Source organism: Xiphias gladius, chromosome 20 (genome assembly GCF_016859285.1).
Source record: "Xiphias gladius isolate SHS-SW01 ecotype Sanya breed wild chromosome 20, ASM1685928v1, whole genome shotgun sequence".
Classification (NCBI taxonomy): domain Eukaryota; kingdom Metazoa; phylum Chordata; class Actinopteri; order Istiophoriformes; family Xiphiidae; genus Xiphias; species Xiphias gladius.
In genome coordinates, this window is record NC_053419.1 from 20,969,171 (window position 1) to 20,991,480 (window position 22,310).

The window sequence follows — 22,310 nt, forward strand, 5'->3', positions numbered from 1 at the left end:
TGATTTCGATATAAAAATCATTCAGCCACAATTAGACCCAATTTCATCACGCTAAGACATGATGGAAAGCTGTTCAAATAAAAATATTAAGTCGCCGTGAGGAACCAATGAGAAGGTTAAGTTAAAATGACTTTAATTCAGTATTTCTCATGGTGTCACTGTAGTGACTGCTCTTCTCTGAGGTCATGTATGAAGGGTCTTTTGTGAGCAAAGACCCTGCATACGTGACCTCTCACTGCAGGAGATTGTTCCAGAGAAAACGTGACTAACAAGTAGGCACATCAACAAACGCACACAGAAACACATACCCGCACATTCCCCCATTTCACTCCCTCTTATTGTGTGTCAACTTCCTCTGTCTGCATCTCTCTCTGTCTCTGCAACTCTGACTCTGGGGAAAAAAAAACAACAACATTGCATTGAAATATATCAGCATAATCATTTTTAGGACGCAGACAGAGCCTGCACATACAACACATGTGCGCGCACATTTACGGGAATTACAAAGGGTCGTGTGGATTGAAAATTACCCCGTATTGCTGCTGCGTTTCTGTTTTGTGCGGCGTCTGGACATCTAGTACGTTTCCTGCCATTCACATAATCTGTTGAAGGAAACATGATCTTGTTTCTCTGATAAATTATCAGTCATGAGTCAAGTAGTACTAGAAGCATTAATGGTTTTTGGTAAAAGGCAAAGGTCAGGCTCATAGTTGAGTTATTCAGTACAACAGTTGGATATATTTAATAAACTGTGAATGAAACAAAATGTTTTCAGAAAAAACAGTCTATTGTTAGATTTTTTTTTTTGTTTGGTGCTCAGTAATTTGCATAGTGAATTCTTTTATATTATTTTTGATTTATTTATTTATTTTTTTGTGTAATTTGTTATGGCTGTGTCACAGTTTCATGTGTTGCTATAAATCCTTAGTACACATAGTTATTTAGGTTGCTTTGAGGGAACATGAGGATAATTTGGGAAGTATGCTTAATCGCTTTGTTGCCGAGAGTTAGATGAGAAGATTGATACCACTCTCATATTGCGTCCGTTAAATATAATGCTCCAGCTGGCAGCCGATTAACTTAGCCTAGCTTAGCGTAAAGATTGGAAACAGGAGGGGACAGCTAGCCTGGCTCTACCCAAAGGTTTAACAATCTGCTCACCAGCACCCATAAAGCTAGCTAACTAACACGTTATGTCTTGTTTACTGTGTCCAAAAACTGAAATGTTAAAATGAAAAGTTGTGTTTTTCACCTTTTTTTTAGCTAGCTGCCCCCCTCCGATTCCAGACTTTATGCTATGCTATGCTAAGATACCCATCTCCTGGCTGTGAATTCATATATTATGCACAGATATGAGATTGATATCGATCTTCTCATCTGACCCTTGGCACGAAAACTACAACGCGTATTTCCCAAAATGCAAAACTGTTGGCAGTTACTTGATGGAAACTGCCAAAACACAGAACTCTCTGTCAGTGTGTTTTTTTTATTTTTTATTTTATTTTTTTATCCACATAAAAAGACTGCCATCTCCTTTTTTTTTTTTTTTTTTTCATGTTGAATGTATATTTGTTTCATTTCCAGTCATCCTGTTCATCACAGGAGAAGCTGCACCAGCTGCCCTTCCAGCCTACGCCTGATGAACTGCACTTCCTCTCCAAGCACTTCTGCACTGAGAGCATCTCCGGGGATGAATGCCGCAGAGCGACGGCCATGCGACCCCGCTCACGCAGTCTCAGGTATTAATTTACCTCTACAAATGTAACATCATCTTCATGAGGTTATTCAAACCATTGGTGCCACTCGGACACTAATTTTATTCTAATTTATTCTTCAGCCCTGGAAGATCTCCATCATGCTACGACCATGAGATTATCATGATGAATCATGTCTACAAGGAGCGGTTTCCTAAGGTGAAGCCTCACAATAAGTTTGCTACAGCTGTTTATTAATTATCATGAATCTTCTGCTTTACCAAACTTGCACCTCCCCTTCTTACTACAGGCCACGGCTCAGATGGAGGAAAGGATTCGGGAGATCATCCGCAGCAGCTCTCCGGAGAGTGTGCTCCCTTTGGCAGATGGTGTGCTCAGCTTTGCCCACCACCAGATAATTGAACTGGCCCGTGACTGTCTGGAGAAGAGCCGGCTAGGACTCATCACCTCCAGCTACTTCTGCGAACTCACTGACAAGCTGGAGAGGCTTGTTCAGGAGGTGAGCTTGTCTTCAGAAATCATAGAGATGTTTTTGGGAGACAGTTCACCGAAACACCAATGTGCCCCAGTTTTTCTACAAAGAAACTGCATGAAAATGTTGTGGACACTGTGTTAACCAGGTGCCATTATTGATGTTTCCAGCAGGAGGACATAGCCCTAGTTTGTGTGTGTCATGTATAACTATTACAATTGAGTCACAGTACCCAGCATCAGATTTTCTGAAAAATACACACCCAGTGATCACAAAAGGTTTGTGATCACATTTAACAACACTTAACCACTTGTCTGACGGTACAGTATTTTCAAGAATCTTTAAAAACTCTTCTAACGATATGAATCAAAAATTCTTCTATCCATTGTACAACAAAAAAGATTTTTCGACTGTGGAAGCAAAATATTATCATGATATTTATTATTATTGGAAAGACACATTAATATGTACACCAATATAAGTGATTATACATCAATAAATTTTGATTCATGTTGTACAAATTGAGTGTCCTTGTTTGGATTAGGAAAAAGAGGCGCAATTTAGGAAACAGGTTAAAATCTTTATTTTTCTATGTTATTTTGTCATCCAGGTGATTGTATTTGAAGAAAAAAGTTATTATCCGTTATATTTGTATTTATTGAAGTTTTTTTCCAATATATTATATTTTCATACTAAATAATTTTGATTGAGTTTTACAGAAAGAGCAAGGACATGTGGTATATCCGGATGCCAGATTAGGAAATACACATAATTTGAGAAATGGGTTCAAAATCTTTATAATGCAACAGACTGATTTTATTTTTTTATTTTTTTTAATCCAGATAGTTAGAAGAAGAACTGGTTATTAGGATTCTGGACACCTTCAGTTTAGCTGTAAAGTGTTGTTAAATGAACTTCTATTTTTTTTTTTAAAGATCATCAAAGGTTATTTATTGTTCAGTATTGTTCAATGATAATATGTGACCAGCACAAACTGGGGTTAAGGAGAACCATGCTGCCCCATGACTATACCAAACTTTAACCAGTCCAAGATGTGAAACGCTGAGATCGTGTTTGTTCTGTGGTTGTTTCTGTGTAGTCCACAGAGAGATCAGAAAGCGAGGAGGTGAACTTCATCAGAGAGCTGGTGAAGAAGATCCTCATCGTCATTGCCCGACCTGCTCGGCTGCTGGAATGTCTGGTATGTTTCAGGTCACTACACCGCCCCTAAAACACATGTATACCTTTTCAGTTATTAGCAGCAACAAATCCAATCTTCTAGAGTCCTCCTCAATAGGATACTTCATTAATGGGCAGCTGTCATCAGACAAAAAGCTCTAAAAACCCACTTTGCACTACCTGCTCAGCTACAGACGGCAGACAGACAAATAGTGCAGTATCTAGAAGCTAAGGAGCTGGAGCTTTCCCTCAGGAGTTGGTGGAGACCAGAAATGGAGCTAAAAGAGAGGGTGAACATTGGCCTTACATTAGTCAGGTGCCCAGAAACACGACTCCAAGTTGGCCAACAAGTATGTCTGATCCAAAGAAAATAGTAAGAGAAACCCCAGGTCCTGGTATAAAAACCACAGATTTGTTGTTTGCATCCATTAAAACTTGGATTGTCTTGTGTTGCCTTGTTGATATCAGCATATACTAAAATGTGCTGCTGTGTCTTCAGGAGTTTGACCCAGAGGAATTTTACCACCTTTTGGAGGCCGCTGAAGGACACGCTAAAGAGGGCCAGGGCATCAAAACAGACATCCCACGTTACATCATCAGCCAGCTGGGACTCACAAGAGATCCTCTGGAAGGTACAGGAAGGACTCAGTTTACCATCGTCATCATTGTCATCACCATCAGTGATAATAAAGTACAAACAGCTCTGGTCAGACCTGCCAGCACTCCTCAGCAAGACTCTCACATAGCACAACAGAATGAAATGGCAAATACTGATTATTAAATATGTAGAAAACTTCTGTTATTCCACCGTTAATGCTGAAAACTTCCGACTGTAATATGTCAGTGATGCGGTAAATATGACCAAATTGAATACAGGGTAACTGTTGAGATGAGGCTGCAAAGGAATGAAAGAATGGAGCTGTGGAGGGAACTAAAAGACAAAAGATACCCTTGACTAATGTCCTGTACTGAACAGACTGTCTTCTTAATGACCCTCTGTCTCTCCAGACTCACTAACCAACAACATTCATTATGACTAATTAGAAAGGAATGGCCTCCCCACAGACCTCATAGAGATCCACACAGGCTGGCTCATCAGCCAGTCTCTCCCGTCATTTCCCCTGAGTGTCTCCTGTGTTTCGCTCGCCCCGTCCTTTGTGCCGAATGCAAACCCTACAAGGAAGGACAGATGTTAAATAGCAGTGTAAATGTGTTTACAGGCTCTCTAGGGACAAGACGAGCACCCCCCCATGAAATTACACACATGGACTTTGGCGTGGTTGCACACAAACGCAAACATGTACACGCAGAAGCACAAACGCACAGACACACACACACACACACACACACACACACACACAGAAAAAATGTAAAAGATGCAAGGTGGTTCATGATGAGCACTTGTTCTGGAGTGGTGATTTTCAAAATGAGTGTTAGACATGTGTTCGTGTTACTACATCTGATTTCTGCCTCATTTATTCTCACTCAGATTGTCTTGGAGTCAGCACCTCAGACTTAATAGGTGAATAAAGGCTAAAGTCTGCAGTTATTTACTTTATAGGTCCTTATTTCCCAGCATTTAGATTTCCTTTGTCTCAAAAAACTGCACTGCAGAACATGCTCATTGGCTTCACATGAAGTTATACGTTTATTAAACACTTGGATTAGAATGTTTTATCATTTTTATTTATTTTATTAAATCTTTTTTTTTTCTATTCATGTTTTAAAATGTTTTCCTCCCTCTTATTTTATTTGTAATTGTCTTTTATGTGTTGTATAGTTTTTTAAATCTATTTAATTACATTTTCATAACTCTTATTTTTGTTTTCCGGTTTATGTACCGTCTTATTCCCAGCTTCTCAGTCAGCTATAAAGCATTTTGATTTGCACTAACCTGTATGATAGGTGTTATATAAATAAATATTGATTGATTGTTTGATAAACTGCATGTCTGCTTTCTCTCTGTAGAAATTGCTCAGCTGACCAGCTGTGACAGCGGGATTGCAGAAACCCCAGAAACGGATGACTCTGTAAGCCCTCGGGAATTGATTATTGTATTGATCTACTCCATCTTTGCTGCAGGCTTACCAGTGAAATACCGATTTCATCTTTTTGATTTGCTTCAGTGTTTGTCTCTCTTTTTGCCCTCAGTCTCAGAGCCTGAGCACAGCCTTACGGTCCCGGCGAAAACCCTGCGAATTGGACTTTGAGATGACAAAACTCATCAGCAATGGTGCCTATGGGTAAACACAATCTTATTCCAAACAAGATTATCTAATCTCTGATAGAAGAGGTCATGCTATTGCCACAACAAAGAATCCCTTCAGAATTTTTAGTTATATGGGGCGTTTTCTATTTCTGTTTTTAGTTATCTCCCCCGGTCTGTTGCCTTTTTTTCCCTCAGATTTGATGACGATCCCTAAATTAAACAACTTTCTTTTAAAAGTAGAGTTGTTTTAACCAGCTCTTTCTGCAGCTGACTTGTAAACTGTTTATTCTGCAGAGCCGTTTATCTGGTTCGGCACAAGGAAACTAAGCAGCGATTTGCCATGAAGAAGATCAACAAGCAGAACCTGATTTTGAGGAACCAGATACAACAGGCCTTTGTGGAGAGAGACATCCTCACCTTTGCTGAGAACCCTTTTGTGGTGTCCATGTACTGCTCCTTTGAGACTCGGCGGCACCTGTGTATGGTTATGGAATATGTTGAAGGTCAGCAGCTGGGTTTTTTAGTGCGAAGTGCTGCTGCTGAAAGCAGCATACTCTGAACCACGTCTCCTGCGTGTCACTTCAAGCACATCTGTAACTTCATTCCATTGATCTCTACAGGGGGGGACTGTGCCACCCTATTGAAGAACATGGGTCCTCTGCCTGTGGATATGGCCAGGATGTACTTTGCAGAGACAGTACTCGCTCTGGAGTATCTCCACAACTACGGCATTGTCCACAGGGACCTCAAACCAGACAAGTGAGACCTAAGTATAAAGTAGAATAAAAATGTTAATGTTCCTACTCTTGAAGCTGCAGCGTCAGGTTTGAAATTCAAGTTACTCCTTATTATCTCTGAATTTATGGTCACGACGGTAACAACAGTACAAACACAGTTCTACAAAGTCATGTGTATTGAGCATAGAGTTGATGACTGATGATACCTAAGTTCTTTATCTTAAAACAATGATGGCACTAGGCCCAGAATTTAATTTGGGGGCTTGGCTCTAGGGGTGGCAGTGTCAGTCGGTTGGTCTGTCAGTTGGTCCACAACTCAACAACTATTCATTCAATTGCCATGGCAATTTTGTGCAGATGGTATTGTTCCCCAGAGGATGAATCTGAATCCTTTTGGTGGGCCCCTGACTTTTCCCCTAGGGGCCATCACGAGGCTGTCAGTGAAATAACCTGACAGCTACTGGATGAATTCCCATGAAACTGATTAACCAATAACCTTTCATTGAGCACCAACATCAGGTCAAAATGTCTCACTAAAAACCTGCATCAGCATGTTAGCGTGCTGGATTTTAGCATTTAGCTGTGCCTTAGTACAGGTTCACAGAGCCGCTAATGTGGCTTTAGACTCACAGTCTAGATAACTACTTATCTCACAAAATTGATCCAGTCTCCAAAAATGTTTGCTGTGTTAGTAGAGTTTACGATTATGCACAGACCACTATTTGCACATAAAATGTAAAACAAACAAGGCAGCCACAAAAAGCGAGTAGCAAGACAACTGGTATTTGCTGGTTGTTATGTAGACTCTGAGGTTGTCATTTGATTGCGTCATTTAATGTTTCCTTCTTTCCTTCTCTTGCTCCTGTCCCCCTTCCTCACAGTTTATTGGTTACATCAATGGGGCACATCAAGCTCACAGATTTTGGGTTGTCCAAAGTTGGGCTGATGAACATGACCACTAACCTGTATGAGGGACATATAGAGAAAGATGCCAGAGAATTCTCCGACAAGCAGGTAAATCTTATTCAACTGTAGAGATGGACAGGCCGACAATTTACAAACCTCATCATGTTTAGAATATGACTCCTGTTTTGTTGCATAGGTATGTGGAACCCCTGAGTACATTGCTCCAGAGGTGATCCTGAGACAAGGTTACGGGAAGCCGGTGGACTGGTGGGCAATGGGCATCATCCTCTATGAGTTCCTCGTGGGCTGTGTGCCTTTTTTTGGAGACACACCAGAGGAGCTGTTCGGACAGGTCATCAGCGGTCAGTGTTACCTCCCTTCCTCTAACATGAAGTTTCTACGAGGGCCCTTCTGGGATATTTCTGTAAGGTTTTTGACCTGACAATGAACTGCTGGTCGAACCTCACTGATAGATACGGGTTCCGCAATCCAGCGCCATCAGCTGGCCTCGGGCGCAAACAGATTTCCTTGCTCCCTTACCCAGCAATTACATATAATATTTTAATTACAGAACATAGCATGAAATTTCAAGGAGGAATCAATTGAACCCATTTATCGTCTAATTCGTAATCTACTCTAATGTTTGTGTTTAAAAATGAAAATAAACTATAGTTAGTTATTTATGTCAGTTTATCAAATACAGACTTTTACTAGACATATTTTCTACTGCTAGAGGAGATTTGGGCAAAGTTTCACAACATCTGGCACGTAGATCCTGTTGAGCACATCAGGAGAAGTTCCCAAACCTCGCTGATATGTGAATTAAACATTTGCACAGTGACCACATGGAATTAGTTAGTGTGCATATTTCTCAACTTATTGAAGACTGAGATTTCCTTGAGGGCAAGTAGCAAAACAGATGGCAGTAAGTGGATTTAGCTTTGCTTTAGACCACAAGTGAAGTTTTAATATTTTGAGGATGTGACTTTGTTCTCTTGTAGCCTCATGGTGACAGCAGTGCAGAGAAAGTCTTAATCTTGAAAACAAGAACTTTTATCTTGTCAGCATCGTGGCTCAGATGGATTGTGTTAAGTGGGGCTGTGGGATAACAGCCTCTCTCTGTGCCATGGAAATGAATGGCATGCCATGACTGATTTGGTATGCTCTCAATCAAACTGTACCAAGCCTCTGAGAGTGACTGTTAATTAAAAGGGCCCGAACACATTGAATGCATGCCACCGTGGCCTCGGGCCCAACATACATATTCATAGCTCCCCTCCCAAATTTGATTAAAATGGGGGACAAACGGTGCAGACAATCAGCACGGCACAGACGCGCTTTGCTCCCCTTTTTAATGCTTGTGCATGAGGCTTTTCACTTGACGCTAGGGCACATGTAAATTGTCTCAACATTACAGTAACATCGAAAAAAAAAGTCTTTGTCTGACTTTGCTGTTTAAACTTAGCTGGTCACTATTAGGTAAAAGTAGTTGTCAGGCAAGGCCAAAACATGAAATTCAGTTGTAGAATTAAGAAAAATCACAGATGCTCATTTTTTGTCATTTCTTACATACATTTATGCTCGTAATGATAATTGAATTGTTTGTACAGTTACGTTTCCCGTCAAGAAACAGTCGATGATGCACGTGTAGCAGGCAGCAGGGGTGTAGAAAACACAATGCCACATTTAGAGCAACTTGCTGTGAAGCAACGCTATTTTTAAAGGTAAATTTGTATGTTACAGTCATCCTCACATTTCCGTAAGGTCTTTTACTACACGTCACACTGTGATAACAGACATCTGGCTAGCTAACATGGTTCATTGAATTCCAGTGAGAAATGGCAGCTAATAGCAGAAGTAACTCTAAAACAAATCACAGAAGTTCCCCCCTCACACAGGGAACATTAGCACAAAAAAAAAGCATCTGTGAAATTCCTGCTTTTTGCTTCCAAGTTAGAGCACAGAAGCCCCCTGATTCTGCGTTACATTACCAATATGCATTAAACAGCCACAAACACACAGTAACAGTGTTAATGTCTTGCCTTAAAACAGGCATTTCCACCTCACCAGTTTCTGTCCTTCATCTTACTAAAAATCAAAAAGCTCTGACCAGATCGCTAAATGCAAAAAGCTAATAATGCTAACAGCTCTGAGCTAACAGGGATCTTTACTTCTTGGGATATTGACTATTAGGTTTGCCGTTCATGCACTTTAAAGCTTTGAAGCAGTTTTATTACGTTGATCTCTTCATAAATTCCTACTTATTCTAGTTTGTTTTCTACACCTCGCTTCTATGGAGATTTACAATGTTACAATGTTGCTCAGAAACACATCTATGTATTTTATGTGCAAAGCCTCATCTTTCCCTGCTCCCATAACCACACCTTACGAATATAATATAGCAACTGAGCTTCACGGGCTGCTTGTATGCGGAGTGTTTTTGATTGGTCGCATGCGTTGTGTGTCTCCAGACGAGATCAACTGGCCTGAGGGAGAGGATGCCCCACCTCCTGACGCTCAGGAGCTCATCACGGTGCTGCTCAGACAGAATCCTCTGGAAAGGATGGGCGCAGGTACAAACGCACAAAGCAAAGAAAATGTGGCACAGCCAGGACCCGATAGGCCGCCATAAATCCTCATGTGACCGTTAGTGCCACCTCAGCACAGCTCATTATTCCAAGTCACCAGGGAAGAAATTGAGGTCATCCAACGCCAGAGCAGTTTATCCTGTGGCCTGCTCACCTCTTCCCTTTGATCAATTGCAATTATTACCTTGCCAGTCCATGGATCTAGTTCCATGCATGATCAGGCAGAACGAGTGTGTAGATCTCCGGACTGTAAAAGTGGCAATGACCTGGGACAAAAGCTTTTAATCAGAGGGAAGCGGGTGGCCAGTTCACTCCAGGGACAGCTTGGACCTCCGTGTTCATCTAGATCTCCCCTCGCCAGGCTGCCATTCACACAGGCTCCCGCTGTTCCACGAAAGGTCACGGGCAGGAAATTGTGCTGCATAATTTATGGTCATGATATGGGTTTTGGCCTGCAGCCACGAGGGAAAAGGAAAACCTAGCATAAGCGTTTCTTCAGCTCCTGTGTCTAGCTGACACGGAGTTCAATGTCAGTGCCCAGTATTTTGTGTATGTGTTTTCTTCACAAGCAATGTTCACATTTGCCCTGAGAATTACACTCAAACTAGTGATTCATTTGTATTTATACCATCTGCAGGCGGGGCTGCTGAAGTAAAGCAGCATCAGTTTTTCCACAACCTGGACTGGAATGGGCTGCTGAGGCAGAAGGCTGAGTTCATTCCTCAGCTAGAGTCTGAAGATGACACCAGCTATTTTGACAGTGAGTTATCTAACACATTAAAAACAGAAAAGCAAGAGGGGTAACAATTTTACTCAGTAATCTTTCAGTTAAGGTTTTGACAGTGTATTTGTCAAGTTATTTCTGAGTTGCTAAAACACGTAGTGACTCTACTGAAAGCTTGTAAATCAATGGAGTGAAAATCGGAACAGAAAAGCCTGGGGTTCAAGGTGCTATAATCCATTTTCCTCTGCTTAAGTCACCTTGTGGCACTTAAAATAACCTGTAATAAGTGAATGCAATAAAAAAAGAAACTTCCCATCATTCCCAGCTCGCTCTGAGAGATACCATCACCTGGAGACAGAGGAGGAGGACACGAATGACGAAGACTTCAATGTGGAGCTGCGACAGTTCTCCTCTTGTTCTCACAGATTCTCCAAGGTGTGTCCTTAATCTCCCCTAGTCTCAGACAAACACGTTTGCATCACCATTACGGCCGAAGATGCTAGTGATGTAAATGAGTTGATGCCCTCATCTGTCCTGATCCTTTTCTTGTGGGAAAGAGAGCATGAGCAATTGGTATTTCATATGGAAATTTGTGTCCCCCGGCTCCCCCTTTACTCCTACAGTGTTAAACGTAGATTTCGGCTTTGCATATATTTTCCACTTGCACTTTTTTTTTTTTTTCCCCGGTGATGTGTAACACAATACACAATACAGTGTACATACAAGCTCGGAGTCGTCGTCGTGCTGCATTGCAGTATGCTCCCCTCTCACATCAAAACAAAGCATTACAGCTTGTTTCAAACAGCAGCGGGGCGTCTTAGAGGAAGTGTCGAGCTATGCTGAGCCTTCTCCTCAGCTGCGCCTCAGCTCCAGGCTCATAAGGCATGATGAAGTTCGCATTAACACAGACAGCACAGTGTTTCTGGACTCCGCTTAACTGCAAATCTTAAAAACCCTGGCACATAAATATAAGGTCACAATAACTAACCATCTATACAGAATAACTACCTTTATCGTTGTGTATCTTTGTAGCTTATTCTGAACCTGTCCGTGTGCGTTTCCAAACATCTGCATGTACGAGAGTGAACGATTGTTTCTGTGTGGTTGTCAGGTATACAGCAGCCTGGACTTGTCTCGTGGGCACCTGGAGGAGAAAGGAGAGACGGAGGAGAAGAAGACTGAGAGCCCACTGACTGTGGACTCCCTCAGCTGGACGCCTGACTTTGCTGAAATGTATGCCCGCGTCCGTCTTTGCGTCAAGATTATAGATGGAGTTCATAAACACCATACAGTATGCAGTAGAGACCGCTGTGCTCCTTTACAGGCAGAAATGGTAACAGAAATTGAATCATTGTTGGTATGTGGCCAACCCACTGCTGGTTACAAACAGATATTTGCATTGTCTAACAAATTCATTGTTTGAAGCGTGATCAGACATTGATGTAAAAATACTCCAGTACAATTAAGTTCTTTCATGCATTCAAAACCCCCCCGAAGTAAAAGTACAGAGTAATATTAGCAGAGAACTCGTTCTGCAGAAGAAGAGCCCTTGTGACTGTATATTGTTATATATGACATTATAAGATTGTTAATACTGATGCATTAGCATGTGAGTAGCTTTTTATTGTTGTAAGTGGGTGAGGTGGAGCTAGTTTTAACTAGCAGAGATGAAAAAAGAAAGTTCTTAGTCTTAAACATATTTTATTAGCTCATCACTTGTTTTTGTTTTTTTTTTTTATGTAAAATTATGTGACGTATATCTGTCACATAAATGTAGTCAAGTAAAAAGTACATTTCCTTCTGAAATGTAGCGGAGTAGAATAATAAAGCAGTATAACATAGAAAAACTCAAGTAAAGTACAAGTACCTCAAAACTGCACTTGAGTAAATGCACTTAGGAACTTTCCAACACTGAACACATTTAATAATGTCAAGTTTTAGTTTAGTTAGAAAAGATGAACTAAGATGGGGGTTAAAAATGGCCATCTCATTTAATCATTGTGCCTTTGTGCCCATTTATTCATGTAAATAGATATATCATTGTCTCTGGGTTGATAAAATAGATACAAATAGATGAATACAAACTTTTTTTTTGATAACTTCAATCAATCAATTACAGTCCTAAGGAGATAGATTATATAATTATATTTTAAGTTTAAAAACCAGTTGAAGGAGTTGAGAAGCAAGAAAACATATCTAGTTTAAAATCATCACAGCACTCCTTGTTTCTGATTGACAGTTTAAGTCTTTGTATTTATATTAATTAAATTGTTATCTCATTTAATAAACCCTAAAACTTCTCTTACGTTTGAGAGTGTAACAGTTAAGTCTCTTTAAACCGCTTTAGTTTGCAGTTTTGACTTTTCAATTCCACTCAAGAGTCAGTTGAAAAGTCTGAAGCTTGACTTATTGTTGTCTGTTCTCCAAGCAGACAGCAATAAGCTCTGTTTGTACACGGCTGGAGTGTTTCTTCCAAAAGCAAAATCTTTCCGCAGCAAAAAGCATCAGTAATCCGAACGAGTTTAATGCAGACGGTCAAAAAAGGCTGCACTGAGCCAAACTAACAATGAGGCAACCTCCTTGCTTAGAGCAGAAATGATTCACAACAGTTATTCCCACATAAAGCTATTCATAACATTAAGATAAACAGTATATTCAAACAACATTTGGCTCTTACAGTGTGTGAGAATCTGTCCGTCTCACGAGAATCTCTTCTGTCCTTCATCCAGGCCCTCGTTGTCCCATTCGACAGACACAGACAGTATGAATCAGGGCCCCCGTCCCAACTTGCTACCGAAGTTTGCCATCTCAGCTGAGAGCGAAGGGGACGAGACCTCAGGCCTCGGTGACCCCAGCAAGGCTTCCTTCTCCATCGGGGAGCTCCCGCAGGATGAGCCTGATGCCACCACTCCAGGCAGCACCCACAGCGGAGCCACGCTCTCTGGTACGAAATGACGGTGTCTAGAAATACACAGTATACTTGTACGGTATATGACACGTGTGCTTGGTTTTCACATGACACACCAATAAGTTGTCAAGTGCCTGGGAGAGCGAAACAGCGGTAAACATCCATACTGCTAACCAGCTGACAGTAGTTTATTTTTACTTCTATCATTCTGTAGAGTCAGCATTGCACAACAAACTTGATGATGATTATGACGACGATTGAATGAGTTTGCTTGTTTTTAGCTTGTTCTGTTACAACTGAGGACTTGAATCCAAGACAATGTTTATATCGATAGCCGTCAGGTATTCCTTTGTTTTATTTTGACTGTTTTTTCAGACAGGCTACTTGTTTGATGGCACATTTATCAAAATTTTTGCCTGACATTTTGAAAAATATCTTTATTTGCTCTTTTGTCGAGAGTAAAAAGAAAAGATTGATACCATTCTCATGCTTCGCACGGTCAATCTGAAGCCACAGCCAACAGCTCATTAGCTTAGTTTAGCACAAAGACTGCTAACAGAGGTTAACAGCTATCCTGGCTCTGTTCAGAGGCAACAAAATCTGCCTAGCGGCATCTCTAAAGCTCACTAACTAACATGTTATATTGTTTGTTTAATACATGCAAAAACTAAATTTTAGCGGCTCATGTGCTGAATTATATTCTTGCATCTTTTGTAATAATTAGGAAGTTTCTCAGAACATCTGGACCAGTTGACACCCAGAGGTGAAGGGGTGGAGAGCCCCGACAGTAGCAGCCATACCTCTGCAGACCAGGGTGCTCAGACCGCCTCTCTGCGGCCTGAGAGTGCTGCAGAGAAGACCGGAGCTGTGGCAAAAGTCCCAAAGTCTGTGTCAACTGGTGCCCTCTCCCTCATGATCCCTGGGGGTAAGTTGAAGAAAGCGCATTGACGAGTTGATGTTATGCACACGTAGACTGAAAAATATGATCTCAAACTGTTGGTTGAAAGTTGAGGTGTGTCAGAGCAACAACGTGTGAAAAATTCCAATAACAGTAACAGACTTTGAACAAATAATGCAAAAGAGATGAAAGCAGACTATAGAGCTGTGTGAAATTGGCCCAAGGTGACACCTGCTGGGAGTTCCGGCTCACGGAGTGGCTGCGAGCAGGTAGCTGAGTTATAAGCTGCTGTAGAGGAAGGTAAGCAGGCGGGGCCGGAGCAGGAGGTCTTCACTGCGTGGAGAGAGAAAATCCCATTAGTGTCACCCACAGCAGGAGCAGAATGAACCAGGCTCATGAGCTGTATAGCATCACCTCACTACTGACTCGGGGGGCAGTCTGATGGATGAAATAAAAGAAACCTGCTCAGGTGGTGATCATCTCTTACTTTTCCAGATATCTTCGGGGTGTCTCCGCTGGCCAGCCCCCTATCTCCATACTCCCTCTCCTCAGACCCTTCCTCCCGAGACTCCTCTCCAAGCCGAGACTCCTCCCTGTGCACCGCCAGCCCACGGCAGCCTGTCATCATCCACAGCTCTGGCAAGAAGTTTGGCTTCACACTGAGGGCAATCCGGGTGTACGCTTGTGACGGGGACATCTACACTGTCTATCACATGGTCTGGGTAAGGACTACTTCAACCTAACCCCTTCGAGGAAGTGATCTCCCAGTCTGTATAAGAAATGTATAGCCTTTAATCACGCAAGATCATTTGGTGGTGTATGCGCATCGTCCAGAAGTGCAGGGATTTTCAATTGCAAATTGCAAATTATAAACATTCTCTGATTCGAGCTTCTCATATTTATGATTTTGCTGTTTTCATTATTTATATTTATCAGTCAATTGAATATCTTTTAAGTTTTGGATGGCTGGTCAAAACCAAACAAGCATCAATGTGTGTTCAAAGAAAATGAGAATGGCATTTTTTTTTTTTTTTTTTTTTTCAACATTTCATAAGCTTTAATGATTAATGGATTAATTTCTAAAATAATTGCAGATTAATGGATAATTAAAATAATCTTTAGTAGTAGCCCTAAACCAATAAAAAAGTGAGTGAAAGACATCGACGTGATATTTCAACACAAATTTTTTTTTTTTTTTAGTAACCTATACAAGATCCAGTTTCACTCTCAATCAATAATCCTCTTAATCTGTTATTTCTGTGTTAGCTCAGAACAGATAAATAAATACGTAACGATCAATAAAGTGCTTTGAGTCAACAGAATTGTATTTATGTAGCACAGAGGACGCAGGATGACAGTCATCAAAACTGTGAAGAGAAATCATAATAAATGTCCCTTGTGTCTGTTAATCAGAATGTGGAAGACGGCGGGCCTGCGCAAAAAGCAGGACTCAAAGCTGGAGACCTCATTACTCACGTCAACGGAGAACCAGTCCACGGTCTTGTCCACACTGAAGTGGTGGAGCTCCTGCTCAAGGTAAATGAGAGAGCGCGTTTATCTTTAAACTGCAGCTGTTCAGTTTTAAATGATTTTCTTTTCCAATAAAGTACAACTCAGGTTAATAATATTCTTCACGGCGCTTGGGAAATGTAATGTAGGATTTAGCATGGATGAGTTGAATTACCCAGCCTGTTAATTTAACGACCAAGTGCTCGTACGCTGTCCCAATACTTACCCAGTTTGCTACTGAAGTGTATGTGGTAAACCTGCTGAGTGAAGGTTTCCATTTCAAATGCTGCAAGCCTGAATGTCTGATCAGTAGCTTTTTAGAAAGGGGAGAAAGTAAAAAAAAGTCCAGCTTTGATGCATTTGCTGGAGCTGGACTGAAGCTGGTTGTATTTTTAAAAAAAAAAAAAAAAAAAAAAAGAGAGGAAAAAAGTCTTGGAGCTTTAACCAATAAAATACATCTAATGTCTACTTTGTCTACTACTATAATTTGATCACTCAATCAAAATAGATTAACAGCCTTCATTTTACATATTCAGGAAACTGGAAGCTACTTTACCTACACAATATTAACACTAACCCTGAACGCCATCACGATTTAAGTAAAACTCTCTCAAATGAACAGTTTTGTTGTCTGACCTAGGTTTTGATCTTTTAGTAGCGCATGTGAACCACAGTAATGCAGCCACAAACATTATCTCGGATATAAAATGTCCTCTTGCTACAAAGTCGCGTCCTTCCTTTTCAGAGTGGTAGCAAAGTGACCATCTCCACAACCCCCTTTGAGAATACTTCAATAAAAACCGGTCCAGCCAGGAGGAATAGCTACAGGAGCAAGATGGTGAGATGCGCCAAAAAGCCCAAGAAGGAGAAGACACCAGAAAGGTAGGAATCTTCTACAGAAACCTCACAGAATTTTATTCTCTGTACAGTAGATGTGTGGTTTCAAAATGTACCCACAAAGTGTTGACGTCATCTTGAATGACAGTTCGTTGCAGAAATACACCGAAGGAGTTTTGTTTGAGAGAGGTGAGTGAATGATTCGATTTAAAGTGTTCAGACACTACTATGTTCCCCGTTGGCCTCTAGGGGGCAGACAGGCAACACTGAAGGAATGTTTGAACGCGTGAGCGATTGGCCTGTAGGACCAACAAGTTGTCCTGCTTCTAAAAAGGTTAAAGGAAAACATGGAAATGTGCAAAGTACATATACTATAAGATGAGAAAATACTTAATATAGAACCTGCACTCTGCCATTAATGACCTTCTATGTGACAGCAGAATTTACATTAGCACAACTTTTATTCAAAGCTAGAAAATCAGGGATTAAAAAAGTGACTTACGATTATACGTCTTACTATCACTACCTAATGTCTTTTTTAGTAACTGTTATAGTTTGTAGCGGGAAATAGGGAATTTGAAATATTCCAAAGTGAGCTGATTTCCTTTTTCCTGTCCTTTCTTGTCACTTTACTTTTTCCAGGCGACGCTCCCTTTTCAGGCGTTTCGCCATGCAGCCCTCTCCTCTCCTGCACACAAGCCGCAGTTTCTCCTCTCTCAATCACTCTCTGTCATCTGGTGAGAGTCTCCCTGGCTCCCCCACCCACAGTCTCTCCCCTCGTTCCCCGACCGCCGCCTTCCGCCCCGCACCAGATTTCACCCAGTCAGGTGGAGAACTTAATTTATTTTGAGGAACCTGAGTATTATTCAGATGTCATACTGTTTTGGGTTTTTTTTGTTTGTTTTTTTTGTGGCATGCATTATGTTTAATCACTGATATCCACTGTTCCTTTTTAACTACCAGGTGGCAACTCCTCCCAGAGCAGCTCTCCCAGCTCCAGCGCTCCAAACTCCCCTGCAGGCTCAGGCCACATTCGTCCCAGCACTCTCCACGGCCTCGGCCCCAAGCTGCCAGGTCAAAGGCTTCGTCAGGGGCGCCGCAAGTCTGCTGGTAGCATTCCCCTTTCTCCTTTGGCTCGCACACCTTCACCCACCCCCCAGCCAACATCTCCTCAGCGCTCCCCCTCCCCTCTTCTTAGTGGTCATTCTGTTGCCATTTCCAAGACAGCCCAAGCCTTCCCAGCCAAAATCCATTCCCCACCGACAATTGTTCGCCATATTGTACGCCCCAAAAGTGCTGAGCCACCTCGGTCACCCCTCCTAAAACGAGTCCAGTCTGAGGAGAAGCTGTCGCCCTCTTACACAGGAGATAAGAAGCACCTGTGTCCCAGAAAACACAGCTTGGAAGTGACCCAAGAAGAGGTGCAGGATGAGGAGCTCAGGTCTGGGGAGCGGGAATACACCATCCTGCAGAGCGTGGAAGAAACAGCCTGCGAGCCCCTGGCAATCAACCGTCTACGACCTGTCGAGCAGGGCTGCTTAAAGAGGCCCATCAGTCGCAAGATGAGCCGACAGGAGTCTGTTGAGGAGCTCGACAAGGAGAAATTGAAGTCCAAGATAGTTGTGAAGAGACAGGACTGGTCAGAGAGGAGGGAGTCTCTACAGAAGCAAGATGCCCTGCGAGAATCTGACTCATCCCCCTTGTGTGGTGATGACAGGGATGAAAGTTTTATGGTCAGAGGCCAAAACAAGTCCCAGAGCAGCCCAGAATCTTGCCCTCTGGAGGCCAAAGCTGCCAGCACCACCCTTAAAGATGTTCTGTATAAGAAACTCACAACACGAGTCTCTGAGGCCATCACTGAATCATCCGTTGGCGGCAGTGAAAACGAAGGAGGACTCCGAACTACTCTCTGCTCTATTCACCCAGAGCGGCAGCACTCCAGGCAGGGTAAAGACAACATGAAGCCAGACAGACTGGACTTCAAAGCTCCCAACATTGAGTTCACCAGGAAGAGGTTGTCATTCGAAGAACGAGAGGATTGCATGTGTCGCCTTACTTCTGGCATCCATGAGAACCTCCACTTTGGCTCCACCAGGTCTAAGAGCCTCCAGCTCGACACAGCCATACCTCTTGACCACATGAAGGCAGGACTGGGAAGCGTTCACTCCAGCCCCGAAGGTCTGGCCCCCAAGCTCTTCTCCGGGAGAGGAGAGAGCGCTGTGGAAAAACTGCAGCTCATCTCCTCAGCAGAGTCTCCCCTTCGAAAGACATCATCTGAATATAAACTTGAAGGACGCCATGTTTCCTCTCTCAAACCTCTGGAGGGCACCCTGGATATTGGCCTGCTCTCAGGGCCCAGAGTCTCCAAAACAGAAACTTGTTTATCCAAGATGACGGAGAACACAAGCGACTCTGTTTCTGTGAGTCCTCCAATTTGGCTTCAGAGCCCTACTGAGAGACAGATAACTATCTCCCAGTTGAAAACTACAGACAAGCTGAGGAGCCCCCTGACTTGTTCCCCGAGACCTGAAGCTGTTTCTTCTCTAAATAGCATAGTTGTCTCCAGAGAGCAGTCAAACAATACAAACACGGAAATGAAAATCACTACAAGTGTTGAGAAAACACAGGATAGACATAGTGAATCATTAAAGGCCCCAACCGCCAAAGTGGAGGCCTCAACTTTTACTATTAAACAAGAGAGCAGGACTGGTATGAAGGCCAGTTCATCACTGGCTCATGAACATAGAGGCCCCAGACACAGCTCCCACTTCTCCTCCTGTGGAAAAACACCCTCCATAAGGGAAGTCAGCAATGAAGATCAGGAGGATGAAGTGGAGCAGCAGGAAGTCACACCACCAAGTACTGCCAGCTCCAAGACAGTAGTCTCTTTCACTTCACCAAAGCAGGAGGTAGACATAAAAAGTCCCCCTGCACCTCTGGCTGCAGCTGCCAATGACGCATTACCCGTGTCACTGAAGCAGAGTATAAACTCTGGTTTGGATACAGGTCAGCTTCAGAGCTGTGAGAAAAAACCAGCTACTGCACAGAACTCAAACATGACCTCTGTCTCGAAGGGGAATGTGCAGAACAACTCGGCATCTGCCCACGTTCCAGAGAATGTGCTTTCAAAACAGCAATCGCTGAACATCTGCTCTTCAAATACGAAACCGCAGGTTTCTGTCACGACATCGGCATCTGGTTCTGTACATGAAAAATCCCGCAGTTCAAAATCAGAAGATCTGGACCCCTCTGACAGATCAGTCAGTAAGTACGGCGTACAATCAAACAGGTCAGCTGGGAAAGTGGTCAGTGATACCAGCAGCTCAGGCTCTAAGAAGGAAATCAACTCATGCGCCACAGTTGCAAAAGTGGAGGCGAACCCAAAAGTGGAGCAGAAGAGAGACGTTGCTAAAGTAAACATGGGCACCTCATCAAAAAATGTTGCTGAAGTCACACTGAATATAAACAAAAAGGACAACACTGTGTCTGCTGGTAAAATAGAAAGCAGTAGCATATCGGTGCAGAAGAAGGAAGATCCCATATCACCAAAGAAGAAGAATAATGGCAACGTGAGAGATGCAGAACAGCTGTCAAAAAACTGTCCAGCTGAAAAAGCACAACACAAAGCATCGGAGGCAGAACACTGCACCTCTAAAAAAGAAGAAACTGTTATCAGTGTGAAAGAAAGCACCACAGTCCTTTCAAAGAAACAGAAAATTTCTGCTTCAGCAACTGCAAATGAAAATGTTTTGAGTCCCAAAGGTAAGTCAAAGCCTGACCCACAACCTGTGCCACACAGTGCCCTGAAGGCGGAGAAGGAGACGAGGCCGCCTGAAGTGAAATCTAATAGCGCAGCTCCTCCTGTCTCAGTACTTAAGGGCAGTCCCAATTCAAAACAGAGAGATCTGTCTAAAGAATCTGCGCTCTCAACTTCAAACCTTAAAGTAACCCATGACGCTAAACGGAAAGAAACCTCGTTGTCATCCGCTGGAGCTGACGTAAAACGGGAGGAAGCGGTGCAGCTGACACATTCTTCCACTCCTGCTGATGTGAAGCAAAGACAAACCCAGCCCAAAAGCTCTGTAGCAACCGCAGCTCATATAGTAAAAGAAAACAGCGACTCAAAGCCAAAATCCCTCCCTCCCAAATCTGTCCCTTCATCGTCGGCTCTAAAGACATCCGTAGCTCCAACTCCAGTTATTAAACAAAGTCTTGATGCCAAACATAAAGACCCCTCATCCAAAAACCAAGCCCAAGTCGTTAGAGACCATCAAGACTCAAAACCAAAAGACATTAACTCACCTCATACTGCACCTTCACATCAGCCGCAGCAGGTCAGGAAGGAGCCTCTGCCACCGTCAGATCTTTCCCCTCAGCCTGATCCACCACCAGTGCTGCCAAAATCTCCAGAGCAAAAAGAAACGCCCTCGCCAAGCACTGGAACCATCTCGGCCAGGGTCTCCGCCTGTGCACCCCAGGACACTGTAGTCAAGTTATCCAAGCAAGGCCCCAAGCCTGAAACGCTCAAACCGGACAGTCACAAGGGCCCAGATACCAGAATCACCATCCCTGACAAACAGGTGTCCTCTGGCCGGAAGGAGCAGGCTGAGAGGAAGAAAAAGGAAACGGCTCCAGACGCCACGTCTGTACAGAAAAACACAAAAAGAGACGCATCAAGAGCTGCTCCCGCGGTGCAGAAAGACAGTTCAGACAAAGACGGTGGCAGGTGCAAGCAGCAGAAGGAGTCGCCACGTAGTTCCAGTAACAAAAAGTAAAGTGGGAAGAGAAAATAGCAGCTGACGTTATCACTTCACATAATCCAGATGTAATGAAATGTTTGCAATGGTCATCATGCCTTCTTTTTTTTTTTTTTTTTTTTTGTTTTTTTTGTTTGAGGACCGGGCAACCTGTTACATGCTGATAGAGACGTGCGTGTGCGTGTGTGTGTGCGTGTGCGTGTGTGCGTGTGGGGGTTTAACAAGAAGAAATATGACGACAAAAGTAAATGTTTCTAGGTCTGAATGTAGGCAATCACCTGTTGATGATTTCTTTAGTGATTTACTTTTTTAAGTGAATGTTTGGAAGTTTTGTTTCTGTTTATCGCAGAATGCTTTGTGCAATCAGTATGTGAGGGGCAAAAGGGAAGAGCCTTACAAAGGCTGTGATGTACTGTAGAGTCAGTGCCATAGACGATGTTGAATTGCACTCTTACTTCTCGACTCGAAGGACCTGAAGTTGAAGTCTTTTAATGCAGTAGACCACACAGTTTTTGCTCTGCAGTTTAGCAGATGGATCACATGTTTCTGTTCAGTATAATCGGATTCTATTGAAGTTGGGTTTTGTGCAGTGGTACACAGAGGGAATGCACTTTGTCCTGTGCTTTTCACCTTAAACTTAAAAAAAAAAAAAAAAAAAAAACACAGAATCATCTTACGGTTCTAGAAATCATAAAGTAGTAGTAGAGGCCTTAGAATTATGGGAAATAAAACTTGCTGTTCTTAGCAAGATGTGGTGTTTATTCACATTCCTCTGACATCTGTACATATATTTTGATTTTTATGCAATGTGGTGTAAATATGATAACACTGTAAAACTGGGATACATGGGCTTACATGATTGTCGTTTGTA

General features: G+C 42.5%; 1 protein-coding gene across 4 annotated transcripts in view; it reads left to right on the forward strand.

Moving 5' to 3' along the window:
- Nucleotides 1-22,087, forward strand: part of mast4 (microtubule associated serine/threonine kinase family member 4) — a 96,265-nt gene extending 74,178 nt beyond the window's left edge. For 3 of the 4 annotated variants that reach the window (XM_040156945.1, XM_040156947.1, XM_040156948.1), the window contains 22 exons: nucleotides 1,585-1,739; nucleotides 1,838-1,913; nucleotides 2,005-2,214; nucleotides 3,287-3,388; nucleotides 3,866-3,998; nucleotides 5,335-5,396; nucleotides 5,518-5,609; nucleotides 5,870-6,078; nucleotides 6,196-6,334; nucleotides 7,194-7,326; nucleotides 7,415-7,580; nucleotides 9,690-9,791; nucleotides 10,444-10,566; nucleotides 10,856-10,965; nucleotides 11,642-11,763; nucleotides 13,260-13,474; nucleotides 14,163-14,363; nucleotides 14,832-15,058; nucleotides 15,750-15,872; nucleotides 16,591-16,727; nucleotides 17,325-17,509; nucleotides 17,646-22,087. In XM_040156945.1, coding sequence (XP_040012879.1) covers nucleotides 1,585-1,739; nucleotides 1,838-1,913; nucleotides 2,005-2,214; nucleotides 3,287-3,388; nucleotides 3,866-3,998; nucleotides 5,335-5,396; nucleotides 5,518-5,609; nucleotides 5,870-6,078; nucleotides 6,196-6,334; nucleotides 7,194-7,326; nucleotides 7,415-7,580; nucleotides 9,690-9,791; nucleotides 10,444-10,566; nucleotides 10,856-10,965; nucleotides 11,642-11,763; nucleotides 13,260-13,474; nucleotides 14,163-14,363; nucleotides 14,832-15,058; nucleotides 15,750-15,872; nucleotides 16,591-16,727; nucleotides 17,325-17,509; nucleotides 17,646-21,457 — 6,834 coding nt within the window. In that variant the 3' untranslated portion in view covers nucleotides 21,458-22,087. The remainder of the gene's footprint in view (nucleotides 1-1,584; nucleotides 1,740-1,837; nucleotides 1,914-2,004; nucleotides 2,215-3,286; nucleotides 3,389-3,865; nucleotides 3,999-5,334; nucleotides 5,397-5,517; nucleotides 5,610-5,869; nucleotides 6,079-6,195; nucleotides 6,335-7,193; nucleotides 7,327-7,414; nucleotides 7,581-9,689; nucleotides 9,792-10,443; nucleotides 10,567-10,855; nucleotides 10,966-11,641; nucleotides 11,764-13,259; nucleotides 13,475-14,162; nucleotides 14,364-14,831; nucleotides 15,059-15,749; nucleotides 15,873-16,590; nucleotides 16,728-17,324; nucleotides 17,510-17,645) is intronic. The other variant, XM_040156946.1, reaches the window with a different exon arrangement.
- The last annotated feature ends 223 nt before the right edge of the window (nucleotides 22,088-22,310 follow it).